This window comes from Rhinatrema bivittatum, chromosome 1 (genome assembly GCF_901001135.1).
Source record: "Rhinatrema bivittatum chromosome 1, aRhiBiv1.1, whole genome shotgun sequence".
NCBI lineage: Eukaryota > Metazoa > Chordata > Amphibia > Gymnophiona > Rhinatrematidae > Rhinatrema > Rhinatrema bivittatum.
The window spans coordinates 754,710,714-754,735,419 of record NC_042615.1 but is presented as its reverse complement, the minus strand read 5'-3'; the positions used below and the strand labels follow the sequence as shown (position 1 = coordinate 754,735,419).

Genomic DNA, 24,706 nt, shown 5'->3' with positions numbered 1-24,706 from the left:
CAGGACCATGGCTGGAGGTCGCATCAAGGAGGCTGGAGTACGCACCAAGCATCAAGAAGCGAATTAAAAGTAGGCAGCAGGACAACGCTGGCAGACAGTAGACCATCCCCATCAGCAAGCTGGCACAGGAACTCTATAGTCAGGATGGGCCCAGCAGGCTTCTTCCATCTATCCGGCACAGAAACTCGGTAGAGAGGCCCAGCCAGGCTTGTTTGGACAAGTCGCCTTAGTTGGCTTTCTATGCCCCCACTTCGGCTGCATCATGGCCCTTTGCCACGGCATGTCCTGCCACTTGAGAAGGGCATGTCTTTGGGAAGCCTATCACTGGGGTGTCTCTCGAGCTGTGGACTGCTGTGGAGTGTGGAGTCCTGAGATGCAGGGGAAGACATGGGTGGAGGCTTGAGCATCCTTTGCAGAACTCGAGTGAGGCCACTGGTCATATTATTAAATGATGCTACCACCATAGTTAGAGCCTGCATGTATGCTGCAGTCTGATCCTGCAGGGCCTGGGTGTGACTGTTCACAGCCTTCCTGAGTCGCATTAGCTTGCCTCGTATCTGGTGGGGGTATTCCCCATGCATCCTTTCAAGCTGGCGCAGCTGCTCATGCATTGACGCCTATGTTGGTGCTGGGACTGGTGCTGGTGCCAGGGCTGCCTGGTCATGGCATGAGCAGAATTTTGGGCCTCTAGTAGTGGCATGAGGAGGGGCTGATGGCCTGCTCCTGCTGAGTGCCTGTTGCCTCATGTTGGCACCATCATGGCTTTCCTAAGGTTGCGCTGCCTCAACTAGCTCCCACTGCAGGCTTGTTTCCTCCAGTAGGCCAGAGATATTTAGGGTAACTGAGAGGGCTGGCTGAATCTAGAGCTTCCAGCATTGGCATGGGCTGCTGGGGATGTTGCTGCTGCTCCTCCTGTGTCTGGATATCCATCAGCAAGGGGCCCCAGAAAAGTGCTGGTGCTCTGCTGGTCCCTGGGGCTTGACTGCTGGTCCCTGGGGCTTGATGGCTGGGACAGCAGCTTCATGGGAGAGAGCTGTGGAAACAAAGAATACGGAATAAGTGTCAATGGCAAGAAGTAGCCATTTACCATTTGACATTAGAGGCACACTTTGCATCTCATTGTATGTGAGCATCTTATGCCAAATGATGTGAACAACTGTAGCAGCCTTGCCATTTACAATCGAGGTGAACTTACTGGCTGCAGCTCGTGTGGTGTCCAGCAGCTTAGCCATGCCCTCAAACACATCTGGTCCCAGTTGTTGCACGAGGCAATCCTCCATGGGGTCTGCACTGTTGGACAAGGGGCTCCTCCTCCGGTTTGGCGTATGTATTTGTTGCGGTTAGCAACTATGCTATACCTTGGTATATAAAAAATGCTAAATTAAATAAATAAATAAATAAATAAAATGATGCACAACATACTGACGCATTGCGAGACGCAACAACGCAGCAAGCTTAATGGTAATTGCCTACACAATGTGAAAATAGGAAATTAGCCTAACCATGCCCATTTTTTTATTGCAGGCGCTATTTCTGCTATATTTATAGCATTTTTATGAATTTAGGCCTAAGTTACACTTATCCATCTAAGTTACAATCTATACGGGGAGAATCGTGCTGCTGAATATCTCATCTAACTTACATGGTCATTTATCAAATCGTGTTATTGTGTTTTCGCATGCAAAAAACGTGTTAACGCATGCGGCGATGCAAATTTTTAAAAGAGGAGGCAGAGAGAGAGAAAGAGAGAGAGAGCATGTCTGGGGTGGCATCATAGTAAGCAGCTATTTATACTTCTATAGGAGGCCCACCTAGTAACTCGAGGTGAGGTTTAGGTAGTAGGGTAGGGGTTAGGGGCTACTTTCGCATGCAGAGTGAGATGTACAAACAGAACAGTACACTCTTGTGAAGATTTGATGACCTTCGGAGAGAGGAAACTCACACAAAGATGAGTTTTGTACAATGTTCTCTCAACCTAGCTTGATGTTACCCAGGTAGAGAGTCTATCAAGCTAGGGTGAGAAAACATTGTACAAATCTCATTTTTGTGTGAGTTTCCTCATTCCAAAGGACATCAATCTTCACAAGAGTATGCTGTTCTGTTCGTACGTCTCACTCTGATTGTAAAGTCGCCCCTAACCCTTACACTACTACCTAAACCTCACCTCGATTTACTAGGTGGGCCTCCTACAGAGATATAAATAGCTAACTACTAGAAGTGTGTTGTAGGTAGTCTCTCTCTCTCTCTCTCTCTCTCTCTCTCTCTCTCTCTCTCTCTCTCTCTCTCTCTCTCTCTCTCTCTCTCTCTCTCTCTCTCTCTCTCTCTCTCTCTCTCTCTCTCTCTCTCATAGGTTTAAGCAAAAACACATTGAAATGTGCATTAAAAAATAAAGGTGTATATCAAAAATTAAGAGCCCCCAAATAGGAATTTCAACACCAGCTGGTATCAAACCCTGCAACCTTCAGAGAAACCAGTAAAATGTTGGTGGTCAACTGCTATATCATCAAAGTCCAAATACATTTAACCTACTCTATACTTCTAAAACAAAGAGTTAATGTGAAAAAAAATACAGCTATGTATATGATTTCATCTGCTGTAAAAATATAGAAAGATCCATGTAAATGTTTAATCCCAATGAATCTACAGTCTGCAACCAATTAATCAATCATTGCTCTGAGTAAAGTAATTGAGTAGCAAATCCCCCCTCCTCATCCAGGGAGCATGCAATCAATGGCACAAGAACCAATGGAGCATTAATCTGCTGATGTTTAGTAACTCTCCTGATACAGTGGAAACATGAACAAATGATGCAACATGAGTAAGAATCAGGAGGGTAATTTTCAAAGGCATATCCATAGGAAAAACAGTGCTTTCCCTGCAGAAATGGCCTTTCCTACCTGATAAGCATATAAACTTACGTGCATATGTCATGCATACATATAAATTTACCTGGATTGAATGAAGGCATTCCCGAGGATGGGGGTGCGGCTTTGGAGGGGTTTTTATATTTATGCACATACCTTTACATTTTAAAAAATATGCAGGTACTTTTTCTGGACAATATCTAAGCACAAGTTAGTAAGTGCAACTGTGTACAAGTAGTTTTGTTGGATAATTTTCAAAGCTGGGTTACACACATAAATTCAGTATGAAAATTGGTGAAACCTACGCACATATTTGTTTTCAAATGTAGGCAAGCTTTTACAAAATTATCCCATCAAGTAAATCTGATATTTTGATGAGTTTATTCCGAAGTTAAAAATGCCTATAAATCATGAACCCGCTATTATAAGCATTCACTCTACTCATAATCTAAGGACTTTCTCCTGGATAGGAGTTATCAGATCATGATAATAAAAATGCTTGAAATCATGGAAAATTGGTGAAATCCCCAATGTAATTGGACATTTTTTTTCTTTCTTAGTTTCCAAGATTCTCAATTTGATTTTATTTAATTGTATATTATATTCATATTGCCTTTCACAACCCAAGTGATTGCAATGTGAATTAACAACACTTCTCTTTTAAAACAAGTTGAAGAAATGAATTCTTGCATCATAACACAAATTTGAAACAGATAATTATAAAACAATATGGGGAAAGATGAATGGGTAAGCAGAATTATTTCTCTTTCTGAAAGACTGTGGAACTAATAATATATGAATGAGATAAACAAAGTTGGACCAGTTTTTAAGTTTGATTCCTAGGCTGGTAAATACTAACTTCCCCTCAAATATTGATTTCTTCTATTGATCTGTTTCCAGGGTCTAATCAGTGGTGTTTTGTTATTGTTAAGACTGAAATGTTACTGTCTTTGGACTTCTTCTATTGTACATATTGGATTTAGTTGTTTGACTTTTTATATAAAAATATGTAAAAGAAAGCAGAAAGCAACACAAACATAGAGGGTCATTTTTCATAAGAACATAAGAACATAAGAAATTGCCATGCTGGGTCAGACCAAGGGTCCATCAAGCCCAGCATCCTGTTTCCAACAGAGGCCAAACCAGGCCACAAGAACCTGGCAATTATCCAATTACTCAAATTGCGATGGGCCATTATCACATGCATTAGGGTGTTATCGCACGTGATAACGCCCTATTGCACGTGATAACTACACCATCACAATTCAAAACTGTTAATTAGGGAAAGGGGAGGAGTTTGGGCAGGGTTTAGGTGAGGTTCAGGAAAATTAGGGGCCTATAGCGCACATTATCGCCCGCAGTAGCAATGGAAATAGCTACAGCTATTTCATTGGCGCTGCAGGGTCGATAGTGTGCAGCGCAGCCGCAACCACGGCGGGCGAAAACATACCACCTGCTCACTATTGCCCCCCCACTCTTCCTCGAGGCTCATCCTTCTGCTATATTAATAGCGGAATGATAAATCCAGGGGTCTGTTCCTAACAGATAGACAAACCTCCAAAAAATATACACATTTTGAAGCATGCCTAAAAATGCAAATAGGTTTTCAACTTCTGCTTTAGTTGTCAAGCTCCAAGGCATATTCTGTTATAGCCCAATGGAACTTGACTGTGATTGGTACATTGTCTGAAAGTAATTTGTGAAACATTTTGCGAACCAGCAATCATACAGTATGAAGAATTATAGATCCTCATCTCATGAGGTAGATCTCAAGGACAATGATAATGGGCATTCATTAATAAAGTTGTGTTATTTCAGGTGTTCTGAACATTTGGGTTAAAGTAGATCTGTGTTTAACAGCTGCTTCATTCCTTAAAATTCAATAGGGAAAATTGTTTAATTACAAAAACCTTAAAAACTGATAAATTTGAATAGGCACAATAATGCATACATGTTATGTGTTAAGAACATTGATAAGTAGTAGTTAATTTTGTCCTAACACTAAAATATTTTAAGAAAACATTGAGCAGCAATTCAGATTTACCCATGAATATTATCTACCATATACTGATTTAAGACAGGAGCTATTTCCTGTGACTGATAGTGATGACACAGTTGTGCAAATATCAAAGAATTCCATAAAATGCTTCGTGTACCATCCTAAAACTCACTTAGAAATGCATATCTCAAGTCTCCAGGCATTTACAGATAAAAATGACTCATTATTAAAGGAGTTGTTTAAAAGGTACTGGACAATAAGAGACTAGCTCATTAAGAATGCTTAACATCTTTATGTAGGGATTAACAGAACTTTTTTTCATTTGCAGTTTTTCTTCACTTTGTTTGCTGATCAAAATACTTTTCCACCTCAGCTTAACTACATGGATATGCTACTTTGCTTTGCATCTCACCCAGATCCTAAGAGAGGATTCTACCGTGCACTTGGTATTCTTGCTGAAATCGAAATCCGTAGAATAGAAGGAGATTCTTATCTGAATAAGGTATATGAGGATGCAGTAAAGTATATGTAGAAAGTACATAGTTCTTGCCCATTAGATGAAAGGTTTATTCTCACTGATCATGGATATTTAGAGGGGGTTCTATAACTCATAAATGGTAGTGCTGTACTTCACCCTTCATGAGTACAAAATTGGCATTAATACTAGATCTAATAGGCTGCATTTATTTGTTCTACTTATGCCGTATATGAATGACATTTTCTAACAAATGTTAATTTTCGTCTTAATGTAGCTGTTGTATGCCATTTTGAATTCAGTACAATTGCCAGAGGGACTTCTGATGTTATAAAGCAATGTAAAGCAATGTAAATGACATCTGATTAGCCAGAGATTGTTGCATACATATTCCAGTTCTAGAATAGAGCTCATAGAAACATCAAAGGTATCAACAAATAAAGACTACATTTCCCACCAAGGGGGTCATTTTCCAAGGATTTACCGCAGGTGATAATTCCGCAAATCGCACTAACAGCCGTTAACGCAATTTGCAAATTTTTAATTTTGTATTCAGGGGGCGGAGTTGGGGCGGAGCAAATGTAAAGTAGGGAGGATTTATCGTGTGCCACGAAACAGCCGCAGTGTTAGCGCGGCTCCTAACACGGCCAATAACTACACCTCTTTCATTTGCGTTATGTTGTGCGCTAGAGGCCGGTAAAGGTTTATCGCGGTTCATGATGTTTCCGGACAGCCTGTTTCAGTATATGAGAGAGAGAGAGAGCGAGAGCCTTGCTATAGTGCCTCCTCCCTAGACAGGCATTTGTATCCCTATGGGAGGCCCACCTAGTAACTCGAGGTGGGGATTAGGTATGAGTGTAGGGGGTTGGGGGCCACTTTGACATTCAACATGAGACGTACGAACAGAACAGTGGTCTCTTGTGAAGATTTGCTGGCCTTCGGAGTGAGGAAACTCACTCCAAGATGAGATTTGGGCAATGTTCTCTCCACTTAGCTTGATCAAGCTGAGATTTGGGCAATGTTCTCTCCACTTAGCTTGATCAAGATGAGATTTGGGCAATGTTCTCTCCACTTAGCTTGATCAAGCTAAGTGGAGAGAACATTGCCCAAATCTCATCTTGGAGTGAGTTTCCTCACTCCGAAGGCCAGCAAATCTTCACAAGAGACCACTGTTCTGTCTCTCTCTCTCTCCATCGTGAACTGCAATAGCTACTGGCAATGTAGCATAGCAATTTGTGATACACATGCTTATTAGCATAAGGTACGCCCCGATACCACTGCGATATTGGAAAATGAGGCCCCAAGTCACCTCATGTATCTGCCAAAGATCTTATTGGATCTCCTCCCTCCCCCTGCACTATGATCCCTTTGGGGTGAGTTTTCAAAGGCATTTCCACATATAAAACATGTATTTGATATAAAATTACCAAAGGTTTGTACATGTAAAAGTGTTTACAAAACCTGTTCCCTGTACGTACCTGGATCAGTCCAGACAGTGGGTTATATCCCCCGACCAGCAGATGGAGTCAGAACAGAGTTTGAGAGTGTCAGCATATAGAGTAGTGCACCCTCTGCTGGAGCTCAGTATTCTTCTGACTCCAGCAGATGTGAGCAGGGGGATCCACTAGCTCCCCCAGATTGACAGGGTTTCTTCATTTTTGGTTATTTCTTTCTTTTTCTCCACAGTATTTCCCTGTCTTATGTTTCTCTTCATTTTGGATCCTTAAAATTTAAAAAAAAAAAAAAAAAAAAAAGACTTTTCAATTTTTGAGGAGGCGTGTGTCTGTGGCTCGGCCTTCTCTATTCTGTACTCCTTTCCTCTTCCGTTGGGGTAAGTGGAAGTTTTTTTGAGTTTCTTTCTCCACAGGTTTGCTTCTTTTTGGTGGTGCCCCGTGGATGCCGGTGGTTCCGGCCGCTCCACGCGTCGTTTGTGGGTCCCGCGATTCGCAAGCTCCGCCCGCGGGTGTGTGCTCAACTGAAACGGGGGTTTTCCCCCGCAGTTCCTGGACCCCTTCGGCGGGTTGTTAGGGCCATTTCAGGCCCCCCCGCGACACTAGCTCGTTTTTGGCCCCCCCCCCCCCCCCCCGAGGCTTTTTTTCTCGGTGCTGACATGCCGCGGTCCTCGAGGTGTGAGGCCTGCGGCGAACCGGGGAATCAATTTCTGAGGGAGGGGCTTTGTGAGCGGTGCTTCCCCGACGGGGAAGGCACCCTGCAGTCCTCCGGTGCGATTTCGGACCTGCCTCCTCCTCAGCCCGGGCGGCGCGGGCCAGCCACGACGCCGCCTTTGGCGGGAACGGCGGCCATTTTAGGGGGACAGCGTGAGACGGACTCGCTCCCAGATGCAGACAGGATTGGTTGCACTGGCTCTCAACAGGCTTTGCCCCCGGCGGGGGGTTTGCCCGACCGGGGCTCCCAGGACGGTCCCCCCCCCCAGGGATTCCAATCAGCTCCCCGTTTTTCTCACCTGATTTTATTCTGGCAATGCACATGGCTTATTTGCAGGGTATGGGAGCGCAGGCGCCGAATCCCCTGGGGGCCCCTCCCCTCAAGGTTCCTAAACTTGCTGTTGGTCTCACCGCCTCGCCCGTTACGCCTGGATCCCTGCTGGGTCCCTCTCCCGTGCCACCCCGGCGTACCACGGGGGCGGCTTCGCAGGTGAGAGACGACTCCCCGGAACCCCCGGAGGCGCATCCGGATGGACATACGGAGGGGGACGACCCTCGAGCCCTACGGATTTTTCAAAAAGAAGAGCTGGATGAACTCATCCACCATATTATTCAGGAGCTGGACCTCGACCCACCTCCAGATCCGCCGATCCCTGTGGCTCCTGCCGTCGCCACCTCTTCTCGCAAAGGGGATCCAGGTCTTGCCGCCCTCCGTCCTAGGGCAAGGGCTTTCCCTATCCATGAGTCCTTCCTACAGCTTCTCACCAGGGAGTGGGACACTCCCGAGGCGTCCTTGAAGGTCACACGCGCCATGGAAAAGCTATACCCGCTCCCTGAGGATTTTTTGGATCTTATCAAGGTGCCCAAGGTGGATTCAGCGGTGTCGGCAGTGACCAAGAGGATGACCATCCCGGTCACGGGTGGAACGGCCCTGCGGGATACGCAGGACCGTAAACTAGAAACCTTCCTCAAGAGGGTCTTCGAAGTCTCCGCCCTAGGTATGCGGGCCGTGCAAAGGGTAAGGTCGCGCAAAGGGCCAGCTTACTCTGGGTACAGCAGCTTATCACCTCTCAGGAGTTGCCCCCCGAAGAGGCCGCCCAGGCGGACCGTCTGGAATCTGCCATAGCATACGGGGCGGACGCCTTGTATGATCTCTTTCGCGTAATGGCGCGGTCCATGGTTTCGGTTGTAGCAGCCCGACGGCTCTTGTGGCTTCGCAACTGGGCGGTGGATGCTTCCTCCAAGTCGAGCCTTGGCTCCCTCCCCTTTCGGGGGAAGTTTTTATTTGGAGAGGACCTGGATCAGATCATCAAGTCACTGGGGTAAAATTCAGTGCATCGGCTGCCGGAGGATAGACAGCGTTCCTTCAGATCATTTTCTTCCGGTAGCACCAGGGCCAGGGCACAGCGACGTTATAGGTCTTACCGGCAGTCCGGTTCCCGGACACAGCCGACAAGATCCCAGCCTTGGTCTCATTCCTTTCGTGGGTGGAGGCCCACGAGAGAGGGTCCAGGGCAGGGAAATCCGCCCACAAAGTCCTCCCAATGATGCCAAAGGAGCCCACTTCTCACCTCCCCGGATCGGAGGCCACCTCATGGACTTCTACGAGGAGTGGGCAGTTATCTCCATGGACCAGTGGTTGCTGGACTCCATAAGAGACGGTTATGCCTTGGAGTTTGTCCGCCCCCCGAGGGACCGGTTCATCTTCTCCCCCTGCGGTTCGGATCTCAAGAGGATAGCGGTTCAACAAACACTAGACCGACGGCAGGAAATAGGGGCCATCGTTCCCGTCCCCTTCGACGAGGTGGGCTTGGGCCACTATTCCATTTACTTCATCGTTCCCAAAAAGGACGGTTCCTTTTGGCCCATCCTGGACTTGAAGGAGGTAAACAAGGCCCTCAGGGTCAGCCGGTTCCGCATGGAGACTCTTCGATCAGTGATTGCCGCAGTGCACAAGGGAGAATTCCTCGCTTCACTGGATCTCTCGGAAGCATACTTGCACATTCCCATCCTGCCGGCTCACCGGCGGTATCTTCGCTTCAAGATTCTCGGTCAACACTTTCAGTTCAAGGCGCTTCCCTTCGGTTTGGCGACCGCACCTCGGACCTTCACAAAGATCATGGTAGTGGTGGCGGCGGCCCTCCGCAAGGAGGGTATCCTAGTACATCCGTACCTAGACGACTGGCTGATTCGAGCAAAGTCCTTCTCACATGGTCAGACCTCAGTGGCCAGAGTAGTACAATTCCTACGCTCTCTGGGCTGGGTGGTGAACCTTCCAAAGAGTTCCCTTGTGCCCTCGCAACACCTGGATTTCTTAGGAGCGAGCTTCGATACCCGGCGGGGTATGGTGTTCCTGCGCCAGGACAAGGCGCAAGCCCTGAGGGAGCACGTGTCTCGGTTTTCGGCTTTGGAAGAACCAACTGCCTGGAATTATCTGCAGCTCCTGGGAGTAATGGCCTCCACTATCGACATGGTACCCTGGGCGTTTGCACACCTGCGTCTATTGCAGGCGTCCCTGCTATCCCGTTGGAAACCAGTCTCCCAGGAGTATCAGGTGATCCTGCCGCTTCCACCATTAGCCAGGAAAAGCCTGGATTGGTGGCTTGTCCCCTCGCATCTGGCTCGGGGAGTCTCGCTCGAGGTTCCCAATTGGGTGGTGGTGACCACCGATGCCAGCCTCGCGGGATGGGGCGCCATCTGCAAAAGAAGCGCCACGCAGGGGACTTGGACGCCAGAGGAGACAAAGTGGCCGATCAATCGCCTGGAAACAAGAGCCGTGCGTTTCGCTCTCCAGCGTTTTCTTCCCCTGGTGCGACACAGAGAGGTGAGGATCCTCTCGGACAACGCCACCACGGTGGCCTACATCAATCGTCAAGGGGGGACAAGAAGCAAGCATGTCCCCCTCGAGTCAACTCCCCTGATGGAGTGGGCGGAGAGCAATCTCGCCCGGATAGCAGCCTCCCACATCGCCGGGGTGGACAACGTTCAGGCGGACTTCCTGAGTTGTCAACAGCTAGACCCCGGCGAGTGGGCTCTCTCCGACGAGGCAATGCATCTCATCGTCCTTCGTTGGGGGACTCCATGCCTCGATCTAATGGCGACCTTTCTCAATGCCAAGGCTCCACGCTTCTTCAGCCGCAGAAGAGAGCACGGCGCGGAGGGGGTGGATGCCCTCGCCCTTCCGTGGCCATCGGATCAACTGCTCTATGTGTTTCCTCCTTGGCCTCTGGTCGGCAAGGTTCTCCGCAGGTTGGAACATCATCGAGGGACTGTAATTCTCGTCGCCCCGGAATGGCCCCGTCGGCCATGGTTCGCAGATCTACTTCAGATGACGGTGGACGGCCCACTTCGCCTGTCCCATCTTCCTCATCTTCTGCGTCGGGGGCCGTTATTTTTCGAGCAGGCAGAACTCTTCTGTCTTGCGGCCTGGCTTTTGAACGGCGCCATCTCCGCCACAGAGGCTACCCGGAGACAGTGATCTCAACAATGCTTCGTTCCCGCAAGCCTTCGACCTCCGTCGCTTACGTTCGAGTTTGGAAGGTCTTCAAAGCCTGGTGGTCCGACCGCGGGGTCCAAACCATGGAGGCGACTGTCCCGCTGATCCTTCATTTCCTACAGGATGGTCTGGATAAGGGTCTTGCCTATAATTCGCTCCGGGTTCAGGTGGTGGCCTTGAATGTCTTGGTACAGAAGGACTGCTCTCTACCCCTTCAGCCGGATATCGCACTGTTTCTGAAGGGTGCCAAACACCTACGGCCACCGGTCAGGGATCCTTTCCCTTCTTGGAGCCTCAACTTGGTGCTGCGAACGCTGTCGGGCCCTCCTTTTGAACCCCTGAGGGGGTCCTCCCTCAAGGACCTGACCCTCAAGACGGTTTTCCTGGTAGCCATCTCTTCTGCTCGCCGGATCTCAGACCTCCAAGCCTTGTCCTGCCGGGACCCTTATCTGCGTTTCTCCGACTCCGGGGTTTCCCTTCGTACGGTGCCATCCTTCCTACCAAAGGTGGTCTCGGCCTTCCACGTCAATCAAACGGTGGAGCTTCCAGCGTTCGCTTCAGAGGAACCCCGGTCTCTCCGGCTCCTGGACGTCAAGCGTGTGCTGCTCCGTTACCTGGAGGTTACCACTGACTTCCGGGTATCCGATCATTTGTTTGTCCTCTGGTCAGGACCGAGGAGAGTTTCTCGGGCATCCAAGACGACTATTGCGCGCTGGATAAAGGACGCCATCTCATCGGCTTACATTGCGGCGGGGCGGGTGCCGCCTCGCAGCGTGTCGGCTCATTCCACGTGATCCCAAGCGGCGTCCTGGGCAGAATCTCGCTCCGTTTCCTCCCAGGAAATCTGCCGTGCGGCAACGTGGAAGTCGTTGCACACTTTTTCCAGACATTACAGACTACACCTGGCGCCTCAGTGCACGGGTTCTTTTGGCGATCAAGTTCTCCGAGCAGGTCTCTCAGGACCCCACCCGGTTTAGGGAAGCTTGGGTACATCCCACTGTCTGGACTGATCCAGGTACGTACAGGGAAAAGAAAATTATTCCTTACCTGCTAATTTTCGTTCCTGTAGTACCATGGATCAGTCCAGACGCCCGCCACTAGGGGTTTCATTAGGTCCTGCTCGGATTCGTCCAGGTAACTTTCATTCTGTTTGTCTCTGATTATTGTTACTGTTCTCAGCTCCTCACAAGTTGACTGTTGGTCCCGTTGACCGTTTGTTTACTTATATCTTTCTCTGTTCCTTTTTGGGGACGGATCTGGATCCAAAATGTTGTGTTTTGCTTTTGGGCTTTGCTATATGTAATACTGAGCTCCAGCAGAGGGTGCACTACTCTATATGTTGACACTCTCAAACTTTGTTCTGACTCCATCTGCTGGTCGGGGGATATAACCCACTGTCTGGACTGATCCATGGTACTACAGGAACGAAAATTAGCAGGTAAGGAATAATTTTCTTATTTTGCACATACTTGTTTGTGCACAAAAAATAGGCATTTCATTAAGCAGATTTGGGGTGGTTTTTGGATTTGCACGCATATTTTTGATTTTGAAAATTCACACATACAATTTCCACATTGAAAAGAACAAAATTAATTCTTTGTGCATGTGAGTTTCTGCACATGCTTTCATATAATTTTGAAAACAAACTGATGCAAATAAATTTGCTTTGAAAATTGGTTTATCCCAGGACAAGCAGGATGCTAGTCCTCACATATGGGTGACATCAGTAATGGAGCCATATATGGAAAAACTTCTGTCAAAGTTTCTAGAAACTTTTGACAGGCACAGTGTGCCCACTGAGCATGCTCAGCATGCCATGATATTCTCAGCCACAGGGATCTCCCTTCAGTCTTCTTTTTTCCGCGAAGCCATTAGCCTCGCGGTTAACTGGAGTCCTGTGTGGTGATTTTCACCATATACTTAAAAAATTCGAAAAACTTCAAAACTGCAGGGGTCCCCCGTTTTTTACCGTCGCAGTAAGTTTTTTTCCATATTTTCGTCGGTTCTGTACCGTTTTCTAGCCGAAAGTCGTCGACGGCCGTCCAACTTCATAATGGCTACAGGTTTTAAAAAATGCCCGATTTGTTGTAGAACAATGTCCACCATGGACCCACACTTAGAGTGTATGCTCTGTCTCGGTGAGAGACCCGATGTCCTAACCTGCTCGAAATGTGCCGAGATGACACCAAATGGCAGGAGACTCCGGATGGAGAAAATGGAACACCTGTTCCATTTACAATTAATGCCCTCAGCTTCGACGTCCACACAGTTGTCTCCGGCTGGAGCGATCCGTAAGGTTGTCTTGAAGAAGAGAAAACCAGATGAAGATAGAAGGTCACCAACCCCGTCTACATCTTCCATAAAATTGACGTCGGTCATCAAAAGAAGTACCGACCAAAAACAGAAGCATCGGCATCGGAGGCCTCACGATTCCGAGACTGTCCCGATATCCGGTGGTCCTTCGAAGGATCCTGGACCAGCGTCTAAGAAAACCCGGACAGAGGACGCTTCATCAAGGCCTTCTACTCCATGGCGATCCCCACCTATACCGGTGCCAGGAACCGTACCTCCTCAGGGCTCTGCGGAGGTACCGGAATCGCCTTCACTGCCTACCCCATAGCTGCTCTGGTCTCACCAGCTATGTGGGCGGAACTGGACGGCTATATCCGCCAGGCAGTTAGGAGCGCACTCCTCGACATGATGCCAGCACCGATTCAGCCTCCGAGACTAGAGCCATCGTCAGTACTGTCTCCATCGTCGAGTCCATTGACGCCAGTACCGAGGCCCTTACCGGTTCCATCGCCAGATCCATCTATGCCAGTACCGATGCCTTCACCGGTTCCAGCACTGGGCTCATCGATGCCACCAGGTCCATCGATGCCAATACCGATGACACTACTGACTCCATCATCGATTCCATCGATGCCGATGCCAGATTTATCTTTTCTTGCGCCAATTTTAGCTAAATTAGATACATTAATCGGTGCAATCCCTGTGAAACCCCAGGAAATGCCGATACCACCACCGAGGACAGCAGATACTACTGAAGAATCACCGAGTCTAGATCCTATTCCGGGTCCATCGGGGGTTCCATGCCCATTCCCACCCATATCCCCATTGTTCCCATCGATACCCAGGGGACAATCATCGATACCATCAATATCAAAGCGGCCTAGGCCACAGACACCGGATACATGGAAGGATACTGACACAGATACCTCCTCAGAAGAAGTCCTCTCGGAAGCATCTCCAGAGGAACGTAGAAAATCCCCTCCAGAGGACCTATCCTTCTCCAACTTCATTAAGGATTTGGCTGACACCATTCCTTTTCAATTACAGTCGGAGGAAGACACCAGACAAAAGACCCTGGAAGTGTTGCAGTTCGTGGCCCCACCTAAGGAGGTATTAGGAATCCCAGTCCACGAAGTCCTGGTGGAATTGTTACATAGATTATGGGAGCATCCCTGCTCCATACCTTCGGTAAACAAAAGGACCGATGCGACATACCTGGTACAGCACATCCCAGGCTTCCAGAAGACTCAACTACCTCACCAATCAGTGGTAGTTGAGTCAGCACAGAAGAAATCAAAAAGGATAAAAACTCATTCTTCAACTCCACCAGGAAGAGACAACAGATTTCTAGATAATATAGGTAGGAAAATGTTTCAGGGATCCATGCTAGTGTCCAGGATTGCGTCCTACCAATTATGTATGATGCAATACCAGCGCAACTTATGGAAGCAAATACAAGAACTCTCTGAAACTCTTCCCCAACAAGTTCAGCAGTCTTTTTCTGATATAATTCATAAAGGTCTGGAAGCAGGCAAACACGAGGTATGTGCAGCATATGATAGTTTTGAAACTGCATCAAGACTATCAGCTACAGGTATAAGTGCACGAAGATGGGCCTAGCTCAAGGCCTCAGACCTGCGACCTGAGGTGCAGGAGAAACTGGCTGACCTCCCTTGTGTAGGAGACAACCTCTTCGGGGATAAGGTAAAGGAAGCGGTTTCCCTCCTAAAGGAACACTCATAAACCCTAAAGCAACTATCTTCGGTAACTCAGGAGTCTCAAGTACCATCAAGAAGACTCCCAAGGAAAGAGTCCAAGCGTCCATATTATAGGCCAAGGCGTTATTATCCACCTCCTGCCTGAGGACGCTCATCTAGACCAACTCAGAGAACACAGTCTTGTCAACCAAGAGCACCTAGGACTCAACCTCCTCCTCAAACAGGAGCAACATCAGGGGTTTTGAGAAACTACCAGAAAGCAGCAGATGACTACGAATCCATCCCCAAGTTTGCCAGTAGGAGGTCGGATTGCTTTCTTCCAACACAATTGGTCTCACATTACCACAGACCAATGGGTACTCTCCATCACATCTCAGGGGTGCCACTTGGACTTTCTCACTGTACCAAACGACACTTCACCCACCTCATTTTGGACAGTAAACAACCAATCCACACTCTTACAAACAGAAATTATCCATCCTTCTGAGAGCCAGGGCCGTGGAACTAGTTCCCGGCCTCAGCAGGGCAGAGGATTCTATCCCGTTATTTCCTCATTCCAAAGAAAACAGGAGGTTTACGTCCCATCCTAGACCTCAGAAATCTCAACAAATTTCTGAAAAAAGAAAAATTCAGGATGGTTTCTCTGGGCACCATGTTACCTCTACTTCAAAAAGGAGATTGGCTCTGTTCTCTGGATCTACAAGATACTTACGCTCACATTCCAATATTCCCTCCTCATCGCAAATATCTATGATTCCTAGTAGGAAGTCAACATTTCCAGTACAGGGTGCTACCATTCAGCCTTGCCTCAGCACCTCGAGTGTTCACAAAGTGTCTAGCAGTGGCAGTTGCCCATCTACACAAGCAGGACATACACGTGTTTCCTTACCTGGACGATTGGCTCATCAGAAACCAAACAAGACAAGGAGCTCTCAACTCTCTCAAGCTCACAATAACTCTACTCCATTCCTTGGGTTTCCTCATCAACTACCAGAAATCCCACTTCACACCATCTCACCTGTTACAATTCATCGGAGCAGAATTAAACACCATAACAGCAAAAGATTTTCTTCCAAAAGACCGTGCACAGACACTAGCCTCGTTAGCAGACTTTCTACGTGCATGCACACAAATAAAAGCTCATCAATGTCTCACTCTATTGGGTCACATGGCCTCCACAGTTCACGTCACTCCTATGGCCAAATTAGCCATGAGACTCATGCAATGGAAACTCAAATCACAATGGATAAAAGCCATCCAACCGCTTTCTTATCCAATTCAAGTCACTCAGCAACTAAGATTCTCGCTCCTATGGTGGACAACCATAAACAACTTGCTCAAAGGCCTACCTTTCCAACAACCGATTACGCAAGTGACCTTAACTACAGATGCATCCACCTTAGGGTGGGAAGCACACATTGGTCATCTGCAGATTCAGGGTACTTGGACAAAACTCGAAGCCACATTGCAGATAAACTTCCTAGAGCTTCGAGCTATACGTTATGCGCTGCATGCGTTCAAGGACTGCCTTTCCTACAAGACTGTTCTGATACAAACAGACAACACAGTAGCCATGTGGTACATCAACAAACAGGGAGGTACGAGCTCATATCTCCTTTGTCAAGAAGCAGCACAGATTTGGGACTGGGCCCTAACACACTTAATGCTTTTACGGGCCACTTATCTGGCAGGAATTCACAATGTAGTGGCGGATCGCCTCAGTCGTCAATTCCAACCTCATGAGTGGTCTCTGGATCCAGAAGTGGCAACCAAGATCTTCCAACATTGGGGCCAACCAACAGTAGACCTCTTTGATCACAACTGAATTACAAAGTGGACAATTACTCTCCCTGTTCAAGCAGAAAAACCGCTTACCCAGGGACGCCTTTGCTCACCACTGGAACTCAGGCCTGCTGTATGCGTATCCTCCGATACTGCTAATAACCAAAACTCTAGTGAAGCTACAACAGGACAAGAGGTCCATGATATTCATAGCCCCGTATCAGCCTCGACAAGTATGGTTTCCCATACTTCTAGACCTCTCGATCAGAGACCCAATTCGCCTGGGCACAGCACCCACTCTCATAACTCAAGATCAGGGCAGGTTGTGCCATCCCACCTTCAATCCCTATCCCTCACTGCGTGGATGTTGAAAGCTTAATCTTACAACCACTCCATCTTTCAACTAACGTCTCTCAAGTGCTTGTAGCTTCACTTAAACCCTCCACACGAAAGAACTATCATGCTAAATGGAAAAGGTTTACCACGTGGTGCACACAAAACAGTGTTGACCCTTTTTCCTGCACTACATCATCTTTATTAGACTATCTATGGCATCTCTCAGACTCTGGTCTCCAAACTTCATTTGTAAGAGTACATTTAAGTGCAATCTCAGCTTATCACAATACCGCTGGGGATGCACCAATATCAGTACAACCCCTCATTAGTAGATTTATGAGAGGTTTAATACAACTTAAGCCTCCACATCGACCATCGGTCACACAATGGGACCTTAATGTGGTTTTAACAAGCCTCATGCGTTCTCCTTTTGAACCCATGGATTCCTGTGATGTTAAATTTCTCTCTTGGAAGACTATTTTCTTAATAGCCATCACATCTGCAAGAAGGGTTAGTGAGTTGCAAGCACTTGTCACATACTCACCCTACACAAAATTTCTGCATGATCAAGTGGTACTCCGTACACACCCAAAATTTCTTCCTAAGGTAGTTATGGAATTCCATCTGAATCAATCCATCATCTTGCCTACTTTCTTTCCCGAAACCGCACTCTCATCAAGGGGAGAGAGCGTTGCACACCTTAGACTGTAAACGTGCGCTCGCTTACTATTTAGATCACACGACAGCCCATAGAAAATCCACCCAGCTCTTTGTCTCCTTTGATTCAAACAGAAAAATGGTGGGCAAGCAAACTTTATCTAATTGGCTTGCAGATTGCATACAATTTTGTTATGAAAAAGCAGGCCTTCCTCTCCAGGGGTGAGTAAAGTCTCACTCAGTAAGAGCAATGTCAACTTCAGTAGCACACTATCGCTCAGTGCCAATAGCTGACATATGTAAAGCCACATCAATCCAATACAAAGATGACTCAGCCTGTAGCTTGCTAATCACCCATATGTGAGGACTAGCATCCTGCTTGTCCTGGGATAAAGCAAAATTGCTTACCTTGTAATAGGTGTTATCCCAGGACAGCAGGATGTAGTCCACACGAAACCCACCCACCACCCCGCGGAGTTGGGTCCGATACGTTTTATTATTTTATTTTTGGCTAACGCTAATTGCTACAAAACAGACTGAAGGGAGACCCCTGTGGCTGAGAATATCATAGCATGCTGAGCATGCTCAGTGGGCACACTGTGCCAGTCAAAAGTTTCTAGAAACTTTGACAGACGTTTTTCCTTATAGGGCTCCATTTCTGATGTCACCCATATGTGAGGACTACATCCTGCTGTCCTGGGATAACACCTATTACAAGGTAAGCAATTTAGTTATATCTTATGTGTGTAGCTGCTGTAAAAGTTGGCCATGATGTTACAAAATTACCCTCTTTAAATCTGCCTCATTCATGTTAAAATTCTGCCATTGTTTCTAAACAACATTAAGTAATGTGGAGAGAGGCACACCAACATGGTCATTTGGTGAAAGTGTTATGTACTACCATGTAAGATCCTTGGGCTTAATTCCCAACCCAGCTTCTGCTTATTAGACCAGCTGAGCCAGGGAAGCAGAGACGGCTTTCTTCCCCAGACTAGAAGCAGAGGATACAAAAGAGGTAAGCAGTAGAGGTCGCAGCCGCATGCGACCGACGGTCGCAACACCTTGATCCGCCCATAAGCGGAAGGCTGCAGTGTGCAACCCAGGAGTAAATTCATAGTTATCCAGGAAAGGCAAAAGGTACGAGCAGAGCTTCGGGATGCCCAATTTCTTTGTCAGCTGCATCCATGCCCACTGCATAAGATCTAATAAAATATGATGTTGCAAAGATGGGGGAAGTTCTTTTGTAGGGGCCTGCAGCACGTAACATAGATCTAACAGGGAAACTAACACCCTCTCTGCCTCAAGGTTGACAAATAAGGATTTACCGATGATCCAGTCTCGCAAGAGGCGCAGATTGCTGGCTATGTTGTAAAGAGCAATGTTGGGAACTCCCATGCCTCCCCTCCCCCACCCTCTTGTAACCACCTCAGATATATGCGTGACTTTTTACCTTTCCGCAAAAAGGAACGTAAGGATTTACTTATGGCTAAAAGGTCCTTGGGCTTAAGTCTAAGGGGCAAATTTTGGAGCACATAGAGCCATTTCGACAAAAGGGCCATCTTGAATAGGTTTACCCGACCCCCCAGGGATAGTGGTAAATCTTTCCATGCCCACAATTTATCTTGTGAGAGATGTAAAAGTGAGGCAACATTAAGCCCGTAGAGAAATGTTAAATTTGTGGACAGTTGAACTCTGAGGTAGTGGATAGAGTCTCCTGCCCAGTGTAAGGGAAAGGTATCGCCCCAACGCTCCTTAAGAGCATCTGGAAAGGCCAAAGCTTCAGATTTATCCTGATTTAAGCGAAGACCAGAGAAGGCGCCATACTCCTGAAAAACTAATAGTAAACGTGATAGGGAGCGCTAAGGGTCCATCAGGAATACTAAGATATCGTCGGCAAAAGCCGCATATTTGAAAATTGTGTCGCAAAATTTGACCCCTCTTATTGAGTTAGTAGACTGGATCAAAAGCAGGAGAGGCTCCGGAGTTAAAATAAAAAGCAAAGGGGAGAGGGGGCACCCCTGTCTAGTTCCTCTGTAAATGGGGAAAGGGCTCGACTCGAGCCCCATTTGCGGCAATAACTGCCATAGGGTGCTTGTATAACAGTTGTATGGCATCATAGAACAGCCCCTCTATACCCATATCTCTCAGGCAGTGGAATAGGTATTCCCACTCAACCCTGTCAAAAGCTTTTTCCACGTCGAAGCTGACCACTAAGTAGGGTTCTTCAGCTCTCCCACATAGTGCCATTGCATTGAGCACCTTACGGATGTTGGTTAACGCGTATCGCTTATGGACAAAGCCAACTTGCCCTGGGGCAATTAGAGAAGGCAAAATGAAGCCAGTCGGTCTGCCAATATATTTGCTAGCAATTTTTGGTCAAAATTTAGAAGGGAGATAGGATGATAAGAGGTGGGGGATAGAAGGTCTTTCCCCGGCTTGGGAATAAGCGTTATATGCACCAAGTTCAATATTGTTGAAATTAGTGTTAAATGCTGATGCTAATGACATGCTCAGGGGTTCCCCAATGCTGTTATAAAATTCTGCAGTAAACCCGTCCAGCCCGGGGGCTTTGAGATGTTTCTCCTGTTTAATAGCTGCTGTGACCTCTTCTGCGGTGAAGGGCACATTCAGCCATGCGCGTTGGTCTGCACTAAGGTGTGGCAAAGTGATATGAGATTTAAATTTGGCATAACAATTTGCATTCCTCCCCTCAGAAGTGTATAAATTAGAGTAATATTCCCGAAAACTATTTAATATCTCTGGGGTATTGTTCACCACCTGACCTAACAGTCCTCAAAGCGGCTATGTGCCTGGGGCAACATGCAGTTCGAATCAAAATGACCAGTAACTTCCCTGATTTGTTACCATATTGGAACAATTTAAACTGGTAATATATAATGCTTTTCTTTGTTCTTTGATGAATGAGGGAATTCAGTGCCATTTGAATAGACAGAAAGCACTCGCGGTTATCCCGGGTATGGGTTTTTATCAGGGCCCTTTTGGCATGTTGCAATTGAGCTCCTAAGGCTAACAAGCTCCTATCCAGCATTTTCCGATGATGGGCTAAGTAAGACATTATGTCTCCTTACAATACTGCCTTGGCAGAATACCAAAACAGCACTGGATTATCTGCTTGGGCTCAATTCAGGTCTGTGAATTCTCTCCACTTAGAGCAGAGGAAATCCTGAAAGTGGGGGTCATCAGCCAAAAAATATAGAAATCTCCAGGGATGCAGCGACAGGTTATTAGTGGGCCCCGATAGGTCAATCCAGACAGGTGCATGGTCTGAGATTATGATTTCATCAATACCTGTATATGTGATTTTTGAAAAGGCATGTGCGCTTACCAAAAGATAGTCAAGTCTAGAATAGGTAGAGTAGGCCCTAGATAGGTGTGTAAACTCTTTTTCTAAGGGGTGTAAGGTCCTCCACGTGTCAACCAGATGGAGTGCATTCTCTAAAAGAGCGATGCCTTTGCTATGCCCCCGATCTATAGTAGTAGCCGGAGACTTGTCTAAGGAAGGAAGGATCCCGTACTGCATTAAAATTTCCTCCCATTACCAGTGTGTGTGAAACATAAGGTCGTAGCGTATTGTAAATCTCCTGGAAAAAAAAGGAATTGTACATATTAGGAGCATAAAGATTGCAGAGGACCATGGGCATATGGTTTAATTCTGCTATTAAAACTATATAACGGCCAAGGGGGTCCTTGATTTCCTTCTGTACCCACAGGGGGAGGTTTGTATGGATCAGAATGGCTACCCCAGCCGATTTGGACGTGGCGGAGGCAAAATAGACTTCCCCCACCCAGCTCTGGCGCAATTTTTTATGTTTTGGGTCAGTAAGGTACGTCTCCTGCAGGAATACTAGGTCCGCGGATTTCCGCTTTAAAGTAGTCAGGATTTTAGTTCTCTTTATCGGAGAGTGGATACCACAAACATTCCAGGAGTAGATGCATGTGCCTTGCTTAATCATTCAAAAAACAAAACAAAACTGTAACTCAGACAAAGACCCAAGGCAAGGCAGCTTTAAGTTGAGAAGGACCCTCCCAGCCGGAGTCCCCACCTCTCCACAGCATTGAGATAAGATCCTGCACAGGCAATAATATAAAACCAACAAAGGCATGCTACCATTCAAAAGGAGAACATTGAACCCCCCCAAACCCCCCCCACCCCCTCACCCCCCTTCCTGCCCCTGAATAAAACCAACACCCCTCCCTCACAATTAACATTGAAGGAAGGTATGAGATCACCACCATGCCCACGAGTTCCCCTCTCCCCCAATCCAGCCCCATCCTTACTTAGACATTCCAAGAATCTGCATCTATACTGTATCACTAGCAATAGTTGCAAAACACAAAAAGTACCCATTACAAAAGAGAAAGATAACAGAAGCCAAAGGATATATTAATGCCCTCTGTGGACTGCAGAGGCAGGTAGTCGGGCCACCTGTCCTTCCTCCGGTCCCATAAGAAGGGTGCAGTAAACCATTAGATAACCCTCACAATGGGACTAAAGAAAGGCTATAAAGATAGTGCAAGGGAAGCCAATAGCTCTGGAGACTTGAACAGCCTTTCCAAAACTTGTAATCCGCCTAAAATCAGCTGCGGCACGGATTGAAAGAGGTGCCTGCTTATGAACCATCGCCGTGCGCTCCCCTGGAATCATTCGAACCTGCGGCTGCCTGAGTGTTCAGAAAGTTCTATAGTTCACCCACCTCTGAGAACCATTGTACACCATCGGGCGCCTGCACTCGCACCCTGGCGGGATACACCATCACAGCGCGGATCCCCATCTCAAACAATTTAGTGCACAAAGGGGCCAGAGCCCGGCGCTGGGCAGCCAGGGCAGCTGAGTAATCCTGGAAAACCAGGATTCTTTTATTATTATAAATCAGCATTTTCCAGGAGCGTAAGGCCTGCAGTATTTCAGTCTTGTGAGTGAAATTAAAGATCTTTGCAATAACTACGCGGGGCTTACCCGAATGTGATCCCTTGGGTCCAAGCCTGTGAGCATGTTCCACGCGGAGCGGGCCATGTGACTTAGAGAGGCCCAGCTCCCGGGAGAGCCAGGATTCCAATTATGTGTACAATTCTGGTCGCCACATCTCAAAAAAGATATAGTTGCGATGGAGAAGGTACAGAGAAGGGTGACCAAAATGATAAAGGGGATGGAACAGCTCCCCTATGAGGAAAGACTAAAGAGGTTAGGACTGTTCAGCTTGGAGAAGAGACGGCTGAGGGGGGATATGATAGAGGTGTTTAAAATCATGAGAGGTCTAGAAAGGGTAAAAGTGAATCGGTTATTTACACTTTCGGATAATAGAAGGACTAGGGGGCATTCCATGAAGTTAGCAAGTAGCATATTTAAGACTAATCGGAGAAAATTCTTTTTCACTCAATGCACAATTAAGCTCTGGAATTTGTTGCCAGAGGATGTGGTTAGTTCAGTTAGTGTAGCTGGGTTCAAAAAAGGTTTTGATAAATTGGAGGAGAAGTCCATTAACTGCTATTAATCAAGTTTACTTAGGGAATAGCCACTGCTATTAATTGCATCAGTAACATGGGATCTTCTTGGTGTTTGGGTAATTGCCAGGTTCTTGTGGCCTGGTTTGGCCTCTGTTGGAAACAGGATGCTGGGCTTGATGGACCCTTGATCTGACCCAGCATGGCAATTTCTTATGTTCTTATCTTCGAACAGACTCGTCTTCCGTTCCTGGGATATATTATTTCCAATTGTGGTTTTACCATGGACCCTGAAAAGCTCCAAGGAATCCGAGACTGGCCTCAACCTGTAGGTCTCCGCGCCTATAAAGTTTCCTTGGATTCACAAACTATTATAGGAACTTCATTGCCAATTACTCCAAATTAGCTGCTCCACTCACTGCCATGACTTGGAAAGGCAGTAACCACAAGGAATGGAGTCCCAAGGCTTAATCCGCCTTCCAGGCCTTGAATGAGGCCTTCTGCACTGGACTTTGTCTACGTCACCCGGATCCTAATCGCCCCTTCGTCGTCAAAGTTGATGCCTTCGCCATTGGGGCAGTGGCAGTCCTGAACCCTAGTACCCTGCCCTTTCTATTCGCACAAGTTTTTCCCTGCAGAGCAAAATTATACGATCGGAGATCATGAACTCCTAGCAGTAAAATTAGCACTCCAAGAATGGCGTCCTTGGTTAGAAGGAGCACAGCATAAATTTACGATGTTTACGGATCACAAAAATGTTGAGCACTTGAAGGAGGCCCAATTGTTGAATTCCAGACAGGCCCGCTGGGCGTTGTTCTTCGAATGCTTTCATTTTGAACTTTGTTACCGTCCTGCAGCCAAGAACATGCGAGTGGATGCTCTCTCCCACTCTCTTGAACCAGAGGATGCACCTGATATTCCAGGCATATCATTGACCCTGCCTGCGTAACCCTCGCAGTTACCCATATTGTGCCAGCGGGAAAGACAGTGGTCCCATGCCGCCTCTCCGAATGCATCCTTCGCTGGGCCCATGACTTGAAGTTGGCTGGCCATCCCGGCCAAGCTCAGACCCTTGAAATGCTAAGGCCTAACATGGTCAAGGACTCCCGCAACTATGTGGACTCCTGTCCCATATGTGCACAACAGAAGCCTCAGACTGGTCATCCATGGGGACTCCTCCAACCTCTCCCGGTGCCAACAGAACCCTGGTCGAGCATCTCCACCGACTTCATCACGGCCATGAGACCAAAGGCCACATAGTCATCTGGGTCATCATTGATCGATTCTCGAAAATGGGCCACTTCATCCCACTCCAGAAGCTTCCCTCTGTTCCTGAACTGGCTAAGCTCTTTATCAAACACATCTTCTGCCTACAACGGGCTACCCAAAGAGATCATCTCGGACCGAGGCCCACAGTTCGCCGCCAGATATTGGAAATCCTTGTGCAAGAAATTCGAAA

General features: G+C 47.2%; 1 protein-coding gene across 1 annotated transcript in view; it reads left to right on the top strand.

Moving 5' to 3' along the window:
* LOC115076912 (sperm flagellar protein 2-like) overlaps positions 1–24,706 on the top strand; it is a 347,966-nt gene that overhangs the window by 284,281 nt on the left and 38,979 nt on the right. Inside the window, exon 13 of the mRNA XM_029578930.1 lies at positions 5,192–5,365. Within this exon, the coding sequence (XP_029434790.1) occupies positions 5,192–5,365 (174 nt within the window). The remainder of the gene's footprint in view (positions 1–5,191; positions 5,366–24,706) is intronic.